This window comes from Sinocyclocheilus anshuiensis, unplaced genomic scaffold (assembly GCF_001515605.1).
Source record: "Sinocyclocheilus anshuiensis isolate Anshui unplaced genomic scaffold, SAMN03320099.WGS_v1.1 scaffold767, whole genome shotgun sequence".
Classification (NCBI taxonomy): domain Eukaryota; kingdom Metazoa; phylum Chordata; class Actinopteri; order Cypriniformes; family Cyprinidae; genus Sinocyclocheilus; species Sinocyclocheilus anshuiensis.
The window spans coordinates 313,667-331,195 of NW_015551124.1; the positions used below are offsets into that span (position 1 = coordinate 313,667).

At 36.7% G+C, this 17,529-nt stretch overlaps 1 protein-coding gene across 1 annotated transcript; it reads right to left on the reverse strand.

Moving 5' to 3' along the window:
* Positions 1-6,981: 6,981 nt before the first annotated feature.
* Positions 6,982-14,796, reverse strand: LOC107663150 (NACHT, LRR and PYD domains-containing protein 3-like). The gene is made up of 7 exons (XM_016453312.1): positions 14,737-14,796; positions 14,009-14,173; positions 11,535-13,397; positions 9,801-9,971; positions 9,047-9,217; positions 8,168-8,214; positions 6,982-7,658 (listed from the first exon to the last, which is right to left on the reverse strand). The coding sequence occupies exons 2-7, from the start codon at positions 14,158-14,160 to the stop codon at positions 7,093-7,095; spliced, it is 2,970 nt and encodes a 989-aa protein (XP_016308798.1). The 5' UTR covers positions 14,161-14,173; positions 14,737-14,796; the 3' UTR covers positions 6,982-7,092.
* Positions 14,797-17,529: the final 2,733 nt, after the last annotated feature.

Consider the following 17,529-nt stretch of genomic DNA (forward strand, 5'->3'; position numbering starts at 1 on the left):
CACCCACAGTTTGTGTGTTGTCTGCTTGGAAGCGAAGCACGCAGAGTCAGCTCTCGAGGGAGCGTTTGTTACTGCCTTGCTTCGCTCTCGGAAGGCTCTCTTTGAGGAGGGAGACTTCACCGGCGTTTCTTGCGTTGCCGGCCCCGCTTTCGCCGAGGCGGAGCGGCGGCTGTGCTCGTGGGTTTTGCATATGGATCCAGTGGAGGGAATGTAGATGGGCGCATCCCTATCTACTTCCTTAAACACCAGATCCAGCGCCCGCTCTCAGGGTTCGGAAGCCCGCGCTGTGGTACATCCCCCCCGGGGAGAGGGCGCGACGCTCTGCCTGTCTTTCTCCGAGGAGATTGATACGGAGGGCATCGAAGAGCTCGCCAGTTGCACAAGCATCAGTTACACAAGCATATTATGCCTGATATTATATAGAAGCTGACGCTGGTCTCACCGCACGTGCTTTTATAGCTTCCTGGCATTACGTCACCCGCCCGTGACGTCTCGCCCATCTATTGGTCTAATTACACACGAGATATTTAGAAGGACCTCAGAAGTAGAGATCCCATCCTCGTCGCCAAAATTCTGTTGTGTGGGTACAAACACTCACTATAAGGTCCTCCAGTCTGTTAATAAATATACCCTTTTTATTTATACAAATTCTTTAAAACTCTTTACCAACCCCCACCTCACAGGGTAGGAAAACATGATGCACAAATCACAGCCGGTACTCACTCAAACCAAAAATACAAAACTCAAATCAATTCAAAACAAACAAAATAAACTCAAAGAAACGAGACAAATTAAATCAAAACCATGGCAATCTGTCCCAAAAATACACAAAGTACAAACATTAACAAAGTCAAATCACATAAAGCACGTCTAAATCAATTCCTTTTCAATAATTGTTCCAAAATAACTTCAAATACACTTCATACCTGTTAGCACAGCAATATTCAATTCTGACCACTCTGGTCATTGAGGTTCTCATGAGAGTGCATCAAATCTACAAATATACACATGTAAACCCATACACAACATTCCTGACAAAGGTAAATCACATAAAACACATCTAAATCAATCATAAATAACTTCAAATACATTTCATACCTGTTAACATCATATTCAAATTCAGCCGCTCTGGTCGCTGAGGTTCTCAGGGCGCACACCATGATATAAAATATACAATATGTAATAGGTGGTATAAACAGGGGCGCTGCTAGCAATTTTGGGCCCTATGAAAGAATATGAGGTTGGGCCCCCTACCGCACCAAACATACACTATATTGCCCAAAGTATTGGGACCCCCCCCCTCTCTAATGAACAGGTTTGACTACTTTAGTAATTTCCACGAGTACAAATCTTAACGTTTAAGCGTGTAATGATATTCTAGGGAATTGTGTGCTTCTAATTTTATACCAATAGTTTGAACAGGACCCTTTTCTATTCTAACACAACAATGCCTCTGTGTAATAAGGCAAGTTTAAAAAAAAAAAAAGATTAATTCAGTCAGTGTGGAAGAGCTTGACTGGTCTGCACAAAGCAAAGTCCTAATCTCAGCTGAACACCTCTGGTGTGACTTTAAATACAGACCTTGAGCCAAAAACTCATCACCAAACATCAATGACTTGTACATATGCGTACAATCATTTTAGACACTTCCAAAACTGGAAGTACACTTTTTAAATACATGAATTATGTTTCCATCTTTGTTGCCACAGTTTTGGAAGTGCCTTTTTCTGTTCTGAAGAAAAGGGTGTCCCAATACTTTTGTCCATATAGTGTGTGTACAAGTCATTGGTGTTTGGTTGGTGTTCAACTGGGATTAGGACTTGGCTTTCTGCAGACCAGTCAAGTTCTTCCACACTGACTGAATCAATCTTTTTTTTTTTTACCTTGTCTTATACTCAGAGGCATTGTCATGTTAGAATAGAAAAGGGCCCTGTTCAAACTATTGGTATATATAAAATTAGAAGCACACAATTCCCTAGAATATCCTTATATGTTTAAACATTAAGATTTGTACTCGCGGAAATTACTAAAGTAGTCAAACCTGTTCATTAGAGAGAGGGGGGGGGTCCCAATACTTTGGGCAATATAGTGTATGTTTGGTGCGGTAGGGGGCCCAACCTCATATTCTTTCATAGGGCCCAAAATTGCTAGCGGCACCCCTGTTTATACCACCTATTACAATAGACAGAGATTCAAATACATAAAGCCTAAATAGATGTCCTTAAATAAATAAATATATTTATTAACAGATTAATAAACTGAAATTGCAAACACTTTAAAAGAAGAGTTGTTCTTTGTGTTTATTAATGGAATAATTTTACACATTTATTGGTGCTTAGAGAACTAAATTCATGAACAGTGATTATCATGCATTGGATTATTAAACCAATTATTAAACTGTGTGAATAGTGCAATATATGGTGAATGGTACCATATATTCCATTTTACCATGTAGATGTCAGAGACCTCTGGTGGTGAGAGGAACATACTATACTGGACACACTTATTTTACCTTGAAATATCAAATCACCTTGTATTAATATGTGAAATGGGAAGGTTCAGACTGTGAGGTTTTTTATGTAAAATCACATAAGATGAACCCTCTCCATTCATGCATTTGTTAAATTATTTTGTGTCATGCTGGAGATATTTGCCCTAGTTCGTCAGTTATTAAAATGATTCCATAGTAATACTAAGGCTGAATATTTCTGAATATTGACTAAACAGGACACTGTACAGTCTCATGAAATAAACACGCCTGCTGTGGCTGCATCAAATCCAGAGCGATTCACTGAAAGACCCACTATTTCTCTTGGGGAAAAATCTTAATACTCTCACATCAGTCTCCTCAAGAGTTTCAGAAGAGAACTTAACATCTCTACAAAATCAGCAAACTCAAACATTTCATCAAATTCTTCCCAGACCAATGATCTGAACTGTTACCCATGTGAGCCTGTTTTATTTCACTTAAAAGATTTTAGTAGCAATTTCTGAGCAATTCAGAGGTTCCTCTGGGAAGATTTCAGACCCAGTAAAGATGAAGATGTTCAACTCACCCTCAGTATGAACTGCTGATACATTCGTCCAGTTGTAGCATTTATTGATGTCCAGGAGAGATCTGGCCTAAAGAGTCTCAGAGGTCACAACCCTAAAAAAGGATGCAATCGGAGGACACAAAATAATGATACAATTCATTCTAAACATCATCATCCTCATGCTTTCAGATCATTCAGATCAGCTCCATCCTGCTGATAAGAGACACAGATACTTGTTGCTATTCAGTCCAGCCATGATCATCCAAACAGCTTCCCTGCAGAATGAAGATGAGAATGAATCTCTTATTCAGATCACATTCTGACAGCCTACAGATGGAATAAACTGTTAAAGTTTCCTAAGCATGCATCATGTGTCCTGTATATAAGCTGTTCTGAGATATAATTCAGCTAAAAATATGTATAACAAATATCATTTAGTAAAACACAAGAACACATGCAAATGTTTACATTTTATAATATTTGTAACAATATAAAATAAATGCATAATTTTTTTTTAGCTATTTTAATATCTTATATTTCATGTAGTAGAGTCAGGGCCGTCGCTACACTCTTAGAAAGATGTGTAGAAAAAACACTCTAATTTACACATTTTGTGTCAATATTAAATAAAAATGTGTAGAAAAGAATAACCTCTTTTACACATATTTATGTGTAGTTTAAAAATCAACACAACTTGTGAATTTACACACAGCATTTAACACAATATGTGTAGACTGATGTGCTTAAAGGGTTAGTTCACCCAAAAATGAAAATTGGCTTGTGTTTTACTCACCCTCGAAGCATCCTAGGTGTATATGACTTTCTTCATTCAGACGAATCCAGTTGGAGTTACTGTATATTAAAAACTGTCCTGGCTATTTCAAGCTCTATCATTGCAGTCAGCGGGTGTTGCAGTTGAACAGTCCACAAGTCGTCAAATAAAGTGCGTGCATTCATAATAAAACGTACCTCACACGGCTCCGGGGGGTGAATAAATGCTTTCTGTAGTGAATCCATGCGTTTTTGTACGAAAAATATCCATATTTCAAACGTAATAAACACTTTTCTCTCACTTCCGTTATCTTTCATACGCGGAAGGCGTTCTGGTGGAAGGCGTATGACGTATGCGCAGCGCGCGCGCCTCTGAGATATGCTAGTCTCGCAAGTTTGTTTAATAGGAGCAAAGGAAGCAAAGTTTTGTTACTTTAGCAAAGGAAAACCAGTCTCCTCTTGGCTTGTATCGAAATCCTCCAACATTTTTCTTTGCAAATCTTCGGTTTGTACTTCTAATTCGTGACCGGCATTTTGTTTTGTTGTCTCTCCGCATTCGTCACTAATCACGCAACGCCGACATGCTACGTCCTCTGCTGGCACGGCTTCCGCTTATGACAGTTGGCGGAAGTGATATAAAAGTGTTTATTACCACATTATGTGTAGTTTTTAAAGACGTCCGTTATTTAAATTAGCTAGTGTGAACCAATATAGGGACTAACCTTAGGGTCTTTGAACAGAATCCAGTCAGCCCATAATCAAGTCTTAATGACAGCGACGTGCCATTTCGTTTTACTTCTGTATTGTTGTAAGTAAAATATCGTATTTATACCATAATCGCTTTATTATGTTAATTGACTATCCCTCGCGTCAAAACTGCTAATCAAAACTAAATAGGAAGGAGACGAAGACGATTCGCACCATGTCCCGCCAATTCGAGCTGGAGACTGCTAGCAATATTCCTGAGGTAAGCTGTACTTGAAATCATATTTTGCTTACATTTATTAACAAAAGCAATGTTTCCTGCTGCTGTTGTTTTAATACTGTTTTAAACGTGCAGGCTCTGTTGAAACAGTTTCACTTTCGACAGCGTCACATGGCCAGTGAGAGAAGAGTCAACAAGCTCTGCAGTCTAGTGATATGAATGAAGTGACAGGTGAGGATGAAGTCCTAAGATAGTTTCTTAAAATTGTATAATGTCCCTCACAAGCTGTATGTTCCTGTCAAGTCTGAAAGTCTCCTAGAACCAGAGTTGTGGTGTGTGATTGCTCAATGAATCAATGTGATTGAATGATTCGGTTGAATGAATGATTCGATGATTCACTCAATGACAAAGTGGTCAATTGTCGCCACCCACTGACGCAACGATGTAACGAAAAATACAATAAAGGAGAAACCTTGTGAAATTTTATTTCAAATAAATGTATTTATATATATATATATATATATTTATTTATGAATTTCAGCATAATTACTCCAGTCTTCAGTCTCACATCATCCTTCAGAAATCATTCTAATATTCTGATTGGTGCTGGATGATCATTAGTTATTATTATTAGTTATTATATATAGTGCTCAATTATTAATAATAATTCATATCAAAGTTGAAATAGTTTTGATACTGAAGTGTGATACTTTTTTAGTGTTCTTTGATAAACACTCAGCATTTATTTGTAGCAAAAATCTTTTGTAACATATAAATGTGTTTATTGTCACTCTTAAACAATTTGATGCATCCTTGCTGAATAAAAGTATACATTTAATAATAATAATAATAAATCTTACTTATCCCAAACTTTTGAATGGTAGTATATCATCGTTACCACAAAAATGTTAAGCAGCAAAAACAGTTTTCAGCATTGATGATAATAAATGTTTCATAAGCACCAAATCATCATATTGGAACGATTTCTGAACGATCATGAAGACTGCTGAAATTTAGCCTTGCCATCACAGGAATATATAAAAAGTTATTTTAAATTGTAATAATATTTTACAATATTGCTGTTTTCCTTAAGTATATGCTAGTCTTGGTAAGCATAAGAGTTTTCCTTCAAAAACATTAAAAATCTTCATTATTCCAAACTGTTGGTAGTGTAAATGTTTAACTGTTCACTGTTAATTGAAAAAAAAAAAAACATAGAGCCTATATACAGTAGATCAGGTCTTTATCAAATAAACCTCTTCAAAATGTCAACTTTTCATTATAAATTTATTTATAATCTGAATAGATTACCACAGATATTGTCTAATATTATCAATACGTCAGCTGTCACGTAATGAATATATTTTAAATTGTGAATACTGAATTTTGTAGCATAGTGTTCAATAATTTACACATTTTAATAAGTGGTGACAGAAAATCCAGTGAAAGTCACACACTCATTTGACCTTGAAATAGCAAAACCATCCCATCACTGATTCTAGAGAAAAGAGAAAAAATGCCCCACAACTTCACCTTGCATTAGTGTTTATTTTAACAGTAAACTGAATTTTAAATGCTTAATAAATATTTGACACCTGACTTTTTATCTAACAGTGTTTTTGAGTGATAACAGTGACATTGAGTGATAAACAGACATGAAAATAGACTTTTACTGATTATTGATTACAATAATTGTTGAATTATTAATATACAATTATTGAAACTTACAATAAAGATATTCTAATAGTTAATTAAATTGTTAATGATAACTTTCTGTTAAATGACGGTAAAGATTTGGAAGCAACGGGTTAAAATATATAATCTGAGGATAAATATCAGCCTATAAATAATGTTGAGCTCAAGACACAAGCTGATCACTGAATGCATTCAAGCTCTACAACTGATTCTCAAACATTCCTGATCATTGAGTCTCTACAAAGACCAAATCTGACAGTTTGATCCACATCTTCAGCTCTACTGAACAATCAGTTTGACTGTGATTTTAAGACAGACAGTTGAGAATGAGTGATCAGAAAGAGACGTCAACCTTCCACATGGAGCGTAAGATGAGCTCCACAGCCTTTAACATTTGTGATGAAGTGTGTTTAGAAGATGAGCTCTGACCGACCCTCAATTACCAAAGTAACAGAGCAAGAGGTTGCTAAGAACTGCTTCCTGTGAGTGAGAAACTAAATCTTCCTCCAGGTGGCGCTCAGAGATTCAGAAAGACAAAACTCCTGTTGAGCCGCATTCAAATGTCTTTATAAAAACACAGGTCAATGTGTGTTTCTACACACTGAAAATAAGATAAGAGAGAAACAGTTTACAGCTGTGAGAGGTAAAGAGAGATAATGTGTTTCTTCACTCAGCTGTGTTTCTCACAGGAAGATGTTTGATCTCACACAGAGACACTGAAGTATCGTAATAATAAAACCCAAATCCAGCACAGAGGGGTTCAGTGAATGTGGTGTTGAATGTGTGTAAGTGTGTGAGTGTGTGTGTGTCAGAGACGCTGTAGAAGGACAGAGTGCCGGCCGACCAGTCCAGATACACTCCTACTCTGTTAGAGAGACATGAAGGAACAGACATTTCGGTACACTTATTATTGTGACGGGCAGTGAAACCATCATTAAAACATTTCAGACTCCAGGACTTTTCATTGTGTCCAAACAAACAGTCATTACTCCATCCTTCCTTTTTGATGCCTTTATATGCCACTGATACATAAACCTCCTTCCCGCTCCATTCAGTCTCCCAGTAACAGCGTCCAGACAGACTCTCTTCACACAGAATCTGATGACACTCAAATCTGTTTAGGTGACGATGATACGGCTGCTTCTCTCTCACATGTGTCACTTTTCTGTTCCTCTCAGACAGAGTTAGGAAAGTGTTTGCTGTGTCTAAATCCAGTGCGAGATCACATGCATCTGAACACAAGAAGAGAAATTATAACATTTATATCAAAACGTAATGATTAAAGGCCCCAGTATACTGACAGCGAAGCTCTTTTTTGTCCTTCACTTAAAGGTAAAAAGAAGTTTAAAAATACACAAGTATACTGTTAGCAAACATCTCGACACAGCACACGTTTCACATCATGTTTATTTATAGACCTTCGGTAGCTCCGCCCCTTTTCAACATTGCATTCATTGTCTTCTGCTTCTGTATTTCCATTCATTTTAAAATCTTACGAGTCTACTGACATTGTATGACATTCACTTCGAACATTATAATGCACATGATAATGTTTGTTATCTCTACAATAAGAAAATCCAAGTAAATCCACTTCAACAGCAAATTACTAAATAATGTTAACTAGTATTTTTTTTCCTAATCAAAACGTTTCAGAAGGAATGCAATATTCTGCTTGGAGTTAACTTATTTATTCCCCCACCCTTCTCCTTTTTAAGCCCTGGTGTGTGTGTGTGTGTCTTACATTTCTGCAGTCCTGTTGTAATCCTGATCTCTCCTCCATTATCCACACTATAAAAACAAAAAAGTAAAAAAAATATTTAAAACTAATGGGTATTAAACTGTAGATGAATCTATACACTCTTGTTTACTTTTATTATAAACAAACATAATTAAAATTGCAAATATGAAATGTCTGGAGTGGGATCAGAGACTTGAGTCTGTTTCTCAGATGCAGCTGTTGTGAGTCACAAGCATACATTGAGCTAAATCAAGATCATCCTCAGTTACAGAGTTCAAGACGTGTCATTATTTTTCTCTGTATGTGTATATATGTGCTGTATGCAGGGATCTATGTACATATGAGTTTTCAGTGACTTATAGTGCACACATGTACAAACACAAATGACAGGATGATTGTTAGTGTTGAACATACTTGAGTTTGTCCAGTCTGTAGTTTGGATCAGAGAGCAGCTTGACTAATGATTGTTCTGGGTGATTGTAGCTCAGATCCAGCTCTCTCAGACACACACACACACACCATCAAATTCATCCATGACAGGAACATTAATTGATAAAACAACAGGGTCAGTGTAGTTTAATTTGTATTTTGAATAAATAAATATAGAGAAATAAAGAGAAATACTCTGGAGAAATTGTGTGCTTTGCGGCTTTGCATGGTGGGTAAACACGCTACTGCTTACAACTTTCACATATGAATCAGTGAATAAAAATCACACATACTTTTCAAAAATATCTTTATAACAGGCTGGAGCAAATACAAGTCCAGAGTCTTCAGACACAATGGGGTCTGCTGATATATTACAAACACCCACAAGATCAGGAGCGAAGCAGAAGGCATCTTTTATTTCATAACCAATTAACCTTAATCTGTTTTTCTTACCTCAGTATGTTGAGTTGACATTTTGAACTCTTCAGTCCATCAGAGAGAAGCTTCACTCCTGAATCCTGCAGGTTATTGTGACTCAGGTCCAGATCTCTCAGTGAGATTGATGATTGTAGAGATGAAGACAAACTTTCACAGCACTGATCAGTCAGATTACAGTCAGCAAGTCTAGAACACAGAATGAAATATGGTTCAATAAAGAGGAGATGGTGGGTTTAGATATTTCTGTTTTGCACATGGTGTTGATCCCATGACTGATGTTCTAGTCTCATCCGAAGTGAACAATAAATAATGCCTATAAATAATAGAAAATTAGTCAGATACTATTGACTTTATTGTTACATCAGCATGATATATGAGTTCCTGTAGCTCGACTGGCAATAACAATGCTGAAGTTGGGGTTCGATTTCCTGAGAACACGTATACTGAGAAAATATAATAAATAGACAAATGCACCCACAACGTAATCTGATATACAGTAGGCAATACGTTTAAAACCCATATATAATACAGCATAAATGCCCATGTTCTCAATACGTAAATATTTAAATTAATGAAAAAATAATTTGCAACAATTAATACTTGTTTAATATAAAAGTTCTTTATAGAACCCAGATGGAGCGAATACAAACCCAAAGTCTTCAGACACACTGGGGTCTTCTGATATATTACAAACACCCAGGAGATCAGGACCAGAAAAGAGGACATCTTTAATTTCATAATCAAGTGAACCTTTATCTGTTTTTCTTACCTCAGCGTATTGAGTTGACAGTGTGAACTCTTCAGTCCATCAGAGAGCAGCTTCACTCCTGAATCCTGCAGGTCATTGTGACGCAGGTCCAGCTCTCTCAGTGAGTTTGATGATTGTAGAGATGAAGACAAACTTTCACAGCACTGACCAGTGAGATTACAGCAAGCAAGTCTAAAACACAGGATGAAATACGATTCAATAATGAAGAGATGGTGGTTACAATAGTTTTTCTGTGACTAATATTCTGTTGTTAATCAGAAGGTGAACTCTAAATATTGACTGGAAATATAGCCAAACAGAGTTGTTTTGACATCATGGCCGCAGTGCTCTATTAGTCAGATACTATGAAATTTTGTTGTTACATCAGAATAACATATGGGTTCATGTAGCTCTGAGAACACAGTCAGCAAGTCTATAACACAGGACGAAATATGGTTTCTCTCTAACTGAACAGATTTTTGCTAACATAGAGCATCAGAGTCCCAGTGAAGTTATAAGGAAGTAGGACAGATAAATAAATACCAGAAGAAGAATATACTATTACTCCAGTAACTTTCCAGTATGTGTGATGGCATTGTTACCTTATCCAACCCTGTTATTTTGCTTTTGCAAAGTAAAAGAGAACTGTGGACAGACTGGAAGTTTTTTTGGCCCCGCTTTATATTAAGTGGCCTTAACTACTATGTACTTGCATCGAAAATTAAGTACAATGTACTTATTGTGTTTATATTGTGTTGCAAAACACTTTTGCTGCTATTGAAGTGGGATACGGGTAAGGTTAGGGACAGGTTTGGTGGTATGGGTAGGTTTAAGGGTGGGTTAAGGTGTAAGGGATGGGTCAACTGTGTAATTATAAATGTAATTACATAAATTAATTACAGATGTAATTACATGCAGGTATTTTTAAAATATAAGTACAATGTAAAAACATGTATGTACACAATGAGTGCATTGTACCACATTATTAATTTAAATGTAAGTACATTGTTAAGGCCACTTAATATAAAGTGGGTCAGTTTTTTGTTTGATCCTTACCTTTTTTATTAAATTTTTTTTTTTTAATTACTTGTTTTTCAGACATTGAATAAAATATAATTTTATATCAAATGTTTCTTTCAATGTTATTGGCTTTTGATTAGATTTTTTTTCATTATGTTAAATTATGTTTTTTTTTTCTTCGAAAAAACAATATATAAAATAAATTGATAAACAGTATATAAAGTAAAAGTTAAAAAAAAAGTACAATATAAAGTATAAGCCACAGGAGAATATGTAAATATATATGATATTTATATATAGGCCTATTACATAAAGCATAAGCCACAGGGGAAAAATAAAATGATGAACAATTAAACTAAACTTCATTAAAGTCTGCACATGTCTCATGATCCTCATTTTGAGTCTAACAGGTTACACCTGTTGTTTGGAGCAGTGGAAGTGTTTCAAAAAACCCTTAAGTATGTCAGCCATGGTATGGTAGGGAGGGCCAGGGTATGATGACTGCTATACTCATACGGTAACGTCGCCCTGGAGTTGGAGTGAGTCAGGAAGAACTAAACACTTTTGATTTTAAAAGAGTTTTGTCCTCTCCAAACAATTTCTGATTTCCTTTTAAATTATTGTCATGTAAAAGAAAACAGTGTCATGATCTGATGGAGGAATGACAATGTTACAGCACCTCAACAAAACAAGACACATTCAGTTTCATCTCCAATCACATAAATGAATACTCACAGAGCTTTTCTGCAGTTCACCACAGCTGGTATCAGTCTCCTTCTACCCTCATCTGATGTGTTGTATCTCTTCAGATCAAACTCATCCAGCACCTCCTCTGATATCTGAAGCATGTAGGCAATTGTTGAGCAGTGAGATGGAGAGAGTTTATTCATCAAGAGTTTCTCTGATTTCACAAACTCCTGAATCTCTCTGTACAGAGTCTGATCCTTCATTTCCAGCAGACAGAGGAACAGATTGATGCATCTGTCAGCTGAGAGACCCTCATCAGCCTTGAGTTTGTCTTTAATGTACTGTATGATTCTCTTGATGGTCTCTGAGCTGTTCACTGTGTGTGTCAGCAGATCCTGTAAGAGTCTCTGATTGGACTCCAGTGAGACGCCCAGCAGGAACCTCAGGAAAAGATCCAGGTGTCCATTTTGACTCTGTAGGGATTTATCAACTGTTAGCTCATACAGAAAGCTTCCACAAATGTTCCCCTGAAATTCTTCATATAGAAGCAAGGTCACTGATTCCTCATTCTTGACTACATGGAAGTAAAACAGATATAAAGCTGCAAGAAACTCCTGAAAGCTCAGATGAATGAAGCAGTAAACTTTCCTCTGATGAATCACAGATTCCTCCTTAAAGATCTCAGTGCAAATCCCAGAATACACTGAGGCGTCAGTGACGTCTATGCCGCTTTCAATCAGGTCCTCCTCGTAGAACATCACATTGCCCTTCATCAGCTGTTTGAAAGCCAGTTTAGCAAGTTTCACAATCACATCTCTGCTGGACTTCAGGGGTTTCTCTGGATCTTTCCCATCATACTTCTGACTCTTCATGTTGATCTGAGTCAGCAGGAAGTGGGTGTACATTTCAGTCAGAGTTTGAGGGATTTCTGCACTGTCATCTTGTTTCAGGAGGTTTTGAAGCACAGTGGCTGAGATCCAGCAGAAGACGGGGATGTGACACATGATGTGGAGGCTTCTTGATCTTCTAATGTGTGAGATGATTCTGCTGGCTTGATGCTCATCACTGATTCTCTTCCTGAAATATTCCTCTTTCTGAGGATCATTGAATCCCTGAATTTCTGTCACACGGTTGATGTATTCTGAGGGGATCTGCTTGGCTGCTGCTGGTCTGGAGGTGATCCAGATGAGAGCAGAGGGAAGCAGCTCTCCTCTGATGAGGTTTGACATCAACACACCCACTGATGAAGACTCATTCACATCACAAATTTTATTATCATCTGAAAACATCAGTGTAATTCTGCTTTCATCCAGACCATCAAAGATGAACACAACTTTACACTCCTCATAAATCTGTGAGTTCAGATCTTGAAGTTCAGGATGAAAGTTCAGCAGAAGTCTGTGAAGACTGTACTGGTGATCTATAATCAAGTTCAGCTCTCGAAATGGAAGCACAAACATGAAATCTACATTTTGATTGGCTTTTCCCTCGGTCCAGTCCAGAATGAACTTCTGCACAGAGACAGTTTTTCCAATTCCAGCGATGCCTTTAGTAAGAACAGTCTTGATTTTGTCTTTCTCCTCACATCCTGGTTGATGTAAGGGTTTAAAGATGTCATTGCAGTAGATTGGAGTGTGTTGTGTTCTGGGTGTTTTCTCCATCTGTAAAACCTCATGTTCTTCATTTACTGTTTCACTTTCTCCCTCTATGATGTAGAGCTGTGTGTAGATCCTGTTCAGGAGGGTTTGATTATTTTCTAGTTTGATTCCCTCGAGTAAGCACTCATATTTGTTCTTCATGCTGGGTTTGTGTCGGTCTTTAACTGTCAGACCTTCATCAGGCGGAGAGTCAGAGTCTGTAGTGCAAGTCAGACAGGGTGTCACTGATCTGGTCACTTTGGGTCTTTTCAATCTGTGGAAACAGTAAGGCGAACAGAAAAACTGTGAAGCTGAGAACTGAACATCAAACACAATTCATCCACTTCAGAAACCCATTCTGTTAGTCTCTGGTCCTTGTTTTAAAGCTTGTCTAATGTTAAACAATATGGATTCTGCTGAAATTAAAAATAAACTAATAAACTGCTTGAACCAGTTGTGAAATCTCTTTATATATCTAGAGAGGAGAAGAGAAACAATGTTAGGCTCCCTTTGTCACAATCTTGGCACTCCTGAGAGTTTATTTCTGGTCATTAGTGATAGGATCTTGGCACTTCTTTTATGTTTTTGTGTTTTGTGTCTCAGCACATAGTTTGCTTCATTCCTGACTCTGTGTCTTTTAGTAAGTGCACAGCTTCGGTTTCATTTACCTGGCTGTTTGCTTGCATCTATGTTCCATCTTTTCCGTTTGTTTCCTCGTTTGACTTGCAGGTTTGCTATTATGATGAAAAACCATATGAGTGTTTATAAGTCATTTCTATTTACAAATATTCAAAAGAAAACCATACATAAAGTCTCAATATTCTATATCTTGAAAGCATCTCATCAAAAGTTTCACGACAGCAGTTAAAGCATGTTTATACTCACCCAGGGTTAGAAGTTGCTGCTCCATCACTGAGATCAGGGCGGTTTAACATGGATGTATTACTCTTCACAGACACACAGCTGGGTTCTGGAGATGCTGCTTTATGTGTCTGAACATCCTCCTCCTCCTCCTCTCTCTTCTCATAGAGACTCATTTCACAGGCTGTGCTGTGGAAGTTGACAATAACAATAAACTTAAACTAGACAAACAAAAAAATGTGATTCATGAATTCTTATACCATACAATATAAAAATTCATACCGAAACAAATCATACTTTCCTGGCAGCCTCACCAACACACATCAAAGTGTAACAGTGCAACAGTTTCATACATTCATTGTTGGCTGTCAGGATTGTGATCACTTGAACTTCAACTCTTCTAAACATTTCACTTCCTGATTTCTCAATACAACCTTGATTTTGTGAACAGCTGAGATTCTGAGTCATCAGAGTTGCTGCCACCCTAATCAAGATAAATCATTCTTTACATGTATACCAATTACTGTAAAAATAAGTAATTTATTTATGACTTTACTAAACTACGGATTCAGACACGAATCAAAGGATAGTTCTTTTGATCAGCAAGTACCTAAAAGAAAAACTCATCAGAGAAACTAAAGCATCTGCAAATATACATTACTGTAGAATTATACATATTACAGTAGAAATAAGTATTTAAACATTAGATTGATATTGATTTAATGCATGAGAATGAATTTGTTCAAACCTACCTTTGTCTCAACAATGAAAAACATCAAACACAATGTTCATTCTGTCTTTAAATACTTAAACTAATTCACATTATTCACAAACAGCTTTTCTCTCTTGGTGTTGTCTATGTTCTCCTTTTCACTGAAGTGAGCCTGTTAAAACATTTTCACTTTTGACTTAAACTGGTTCAACTGGTTTGTCTGTTTACCTGTAAGAGAGATAAACACTGAAAAATAATGTTGAGCATGTGTTAAACAGGTGAACAAGTGTTTGTTCATTTCTGAATATGCCAACATGTTTGAGACAGCGCCATGGTTTACTTTACCTGTGCTACAATGTTTTGAAACACATGAACACTAACATTACATCTTCTGTTTACAGAAAATGTTAACAAGCTCTGCAGTACAGTGTTATGTATGAAAATGAGAATGAAATCATAAGCCAACGCCAATGTTCCTCATAAGTTGTATGCTTCTCTCAAGTTTTAACAAATCAATTATTCAGTATTTTCAGAAGCATGCTAAATAAATGTCTCCCCTCACTTTCTCTCTCATCGCGCACTCACCTGCAACTTATGATGTGAGTCCAGAAAGTAGCCTACTGAAAAACTGAGATTGTTGTAATGCATTCTTATTATATTAATTATACACCAGAAACTTTATTAATGTATAAATATTTAAATATAAATGTTATAATTATATGACTAATATTATATGGTAACACTTTACAATAAGGTGTCATTTGTTAACATTAATTATTGTATTAACTAACATGAACAAACAATGAACAATACATTCATTGCAATATTTATTATTCATCTTTGTTAATGTTAATTAATAAATATACAGTCATTCATTTTTTGTTCATGTTAATTCACAGTGCATTAACTAATGTTAAAATCGTTAACAAAAAATTATTTTAATAATGCAGAAGTAAATGCTGAAATAAACATTGATTAATAAATGCTGTAGAAGTATTGTTCGTTCTTACCTTATATTAACTAATTTACTAATGTTAACTAATGAACCTTATTGTAACGTGTTACCTATATTTTAAACTGTTATTAGTTAAAATAAGAACTGATGTGTTGCTTACAATAACTTAATAAAATTCTGCTAGTAGGAATTCCATTTTTTAGGTCCAGATATCATGATAAATTTACCATTGTTTTTAAAATAAATTACAAATATTTTAAATTATGTTGTACTAGCAAAGTATGAAAGGACAGCGCAAAAACCATCCAATTAAACTCATCTTCCGTTTATAAACCAGAACTTAATTCATTCATCATGACTGATGTGCTCTGGAAAAGCCGGAGACAGAGACCACTGGTGGTGAGATCAAATATATTCACACACTCATTTGAGCTTGAAATACCAAACCGTCCTATATTTTTGTGCTAAAATGGGAAAGTTCAGACTGTGGCTTTTCATGTAACATCACTGAAGAAAAAATGCTCCTTGCAAAAGCAGATGTTCAACACACCCTCAGTGTTTATAGCAGACACATCCGTCCAGTTGTAGTGTTTATCGATGTCTATGAGAGATCTGGAAAGCTAGACTAGGAAACAAGGTAGAGCAGAGATGAAATGCAAACAAGAGAATTTGTGTGTGTGAGAAAGAGGTTTGTCTTCAGCTACTTCTTGAAAGTTGTGATGGTTTCAGAAGGTTGTGTGGAGCAGTAGATTGGGAAGATTGGGCATTGCTGTAGTTCAGTTTTACAATCCACAAATAGAAAATTCAGTAGACAAAAAACATAAGGTACGTAGATCCAAAAATACAATAATATAAAGATGAAAGAGATCTGCACTCGTCCAGATTCAGCCAAAAAAGCTTATTTCATTTATTGCTCAGAGGTCACAAAAATATGTGCAAAAAAGGGCAAAATGTGCAGAAGTGCAGAACGTTTTTGGGTATTAACTCTTCCTCAGTGCCATCCTGTTTTGCACTGTTCATGTCCATTTTGCACTGTTTTGCACATATTTTTTAGCAATAAATTAAATAAGCCTTTTTGGCTGAATCTGGACAAGTGCGGATCTCTTTCATCTTTATATTATTGTTGTTCAGTTTTGAAATGACAAGAGCTTGAATGAGGAGCTGCGCCGCATACTCTGATAGGACGAGTCTGATCTTCCTGGTTGGTGTTAGTGTTGCAGACCCCAGTTAAACAGTCCTTCATCCAAGTAGAGATGTATTAAAGGCAGAGTCACAAGCTGAGACAGTGGGATCATCAGGTTGAAGCTACAGATAGAGCTGTGTATCATCTTCAGAGCAGTGGTAGGAGAGAGTGTCAGTAGCTTCACTGACATCATGAGAAGAGAAGTGGTTAATGTTGGGGAGAGATGTGACACCACAGAGAAGAAGCATGTAGAGGAGTCAGAGCAACGGTTATAGCGAAAGGAGACCAGAGGATTCATTGGTGAGCATGAAAAGAGAGTGAAGGAGAACTGGAGAAAGAAGTGACAGAGCATTTTAATGGAGTGACAAGGTGGTTGTCAGTGATGCAGTTACGTGTGAGGATGATGTCTAGTTATTTGCCTGCTTTGTGTGTCTCAGCTGCTTGAGGTTTGTCACAGTGAATGTTAAAGTCACCAAGGATTTCCAGCTGTGTTTCATCCTCTGGGAAAGAAGACAGCAGCATGTCTTGACCTTGAGGACTGAAGGTTGTAGCGTCTGCGTAAAATCATGGATGGTCTTTGGGGTTTTATGGCTTAAGAGATCCCTTTTAGCCTTTGACATTTGCATTTAAATTCCAGTCCTGGCCACAGATTCTACATTTATATGGGTGCTAAATTGTCAAATGGTTCCCCCCAC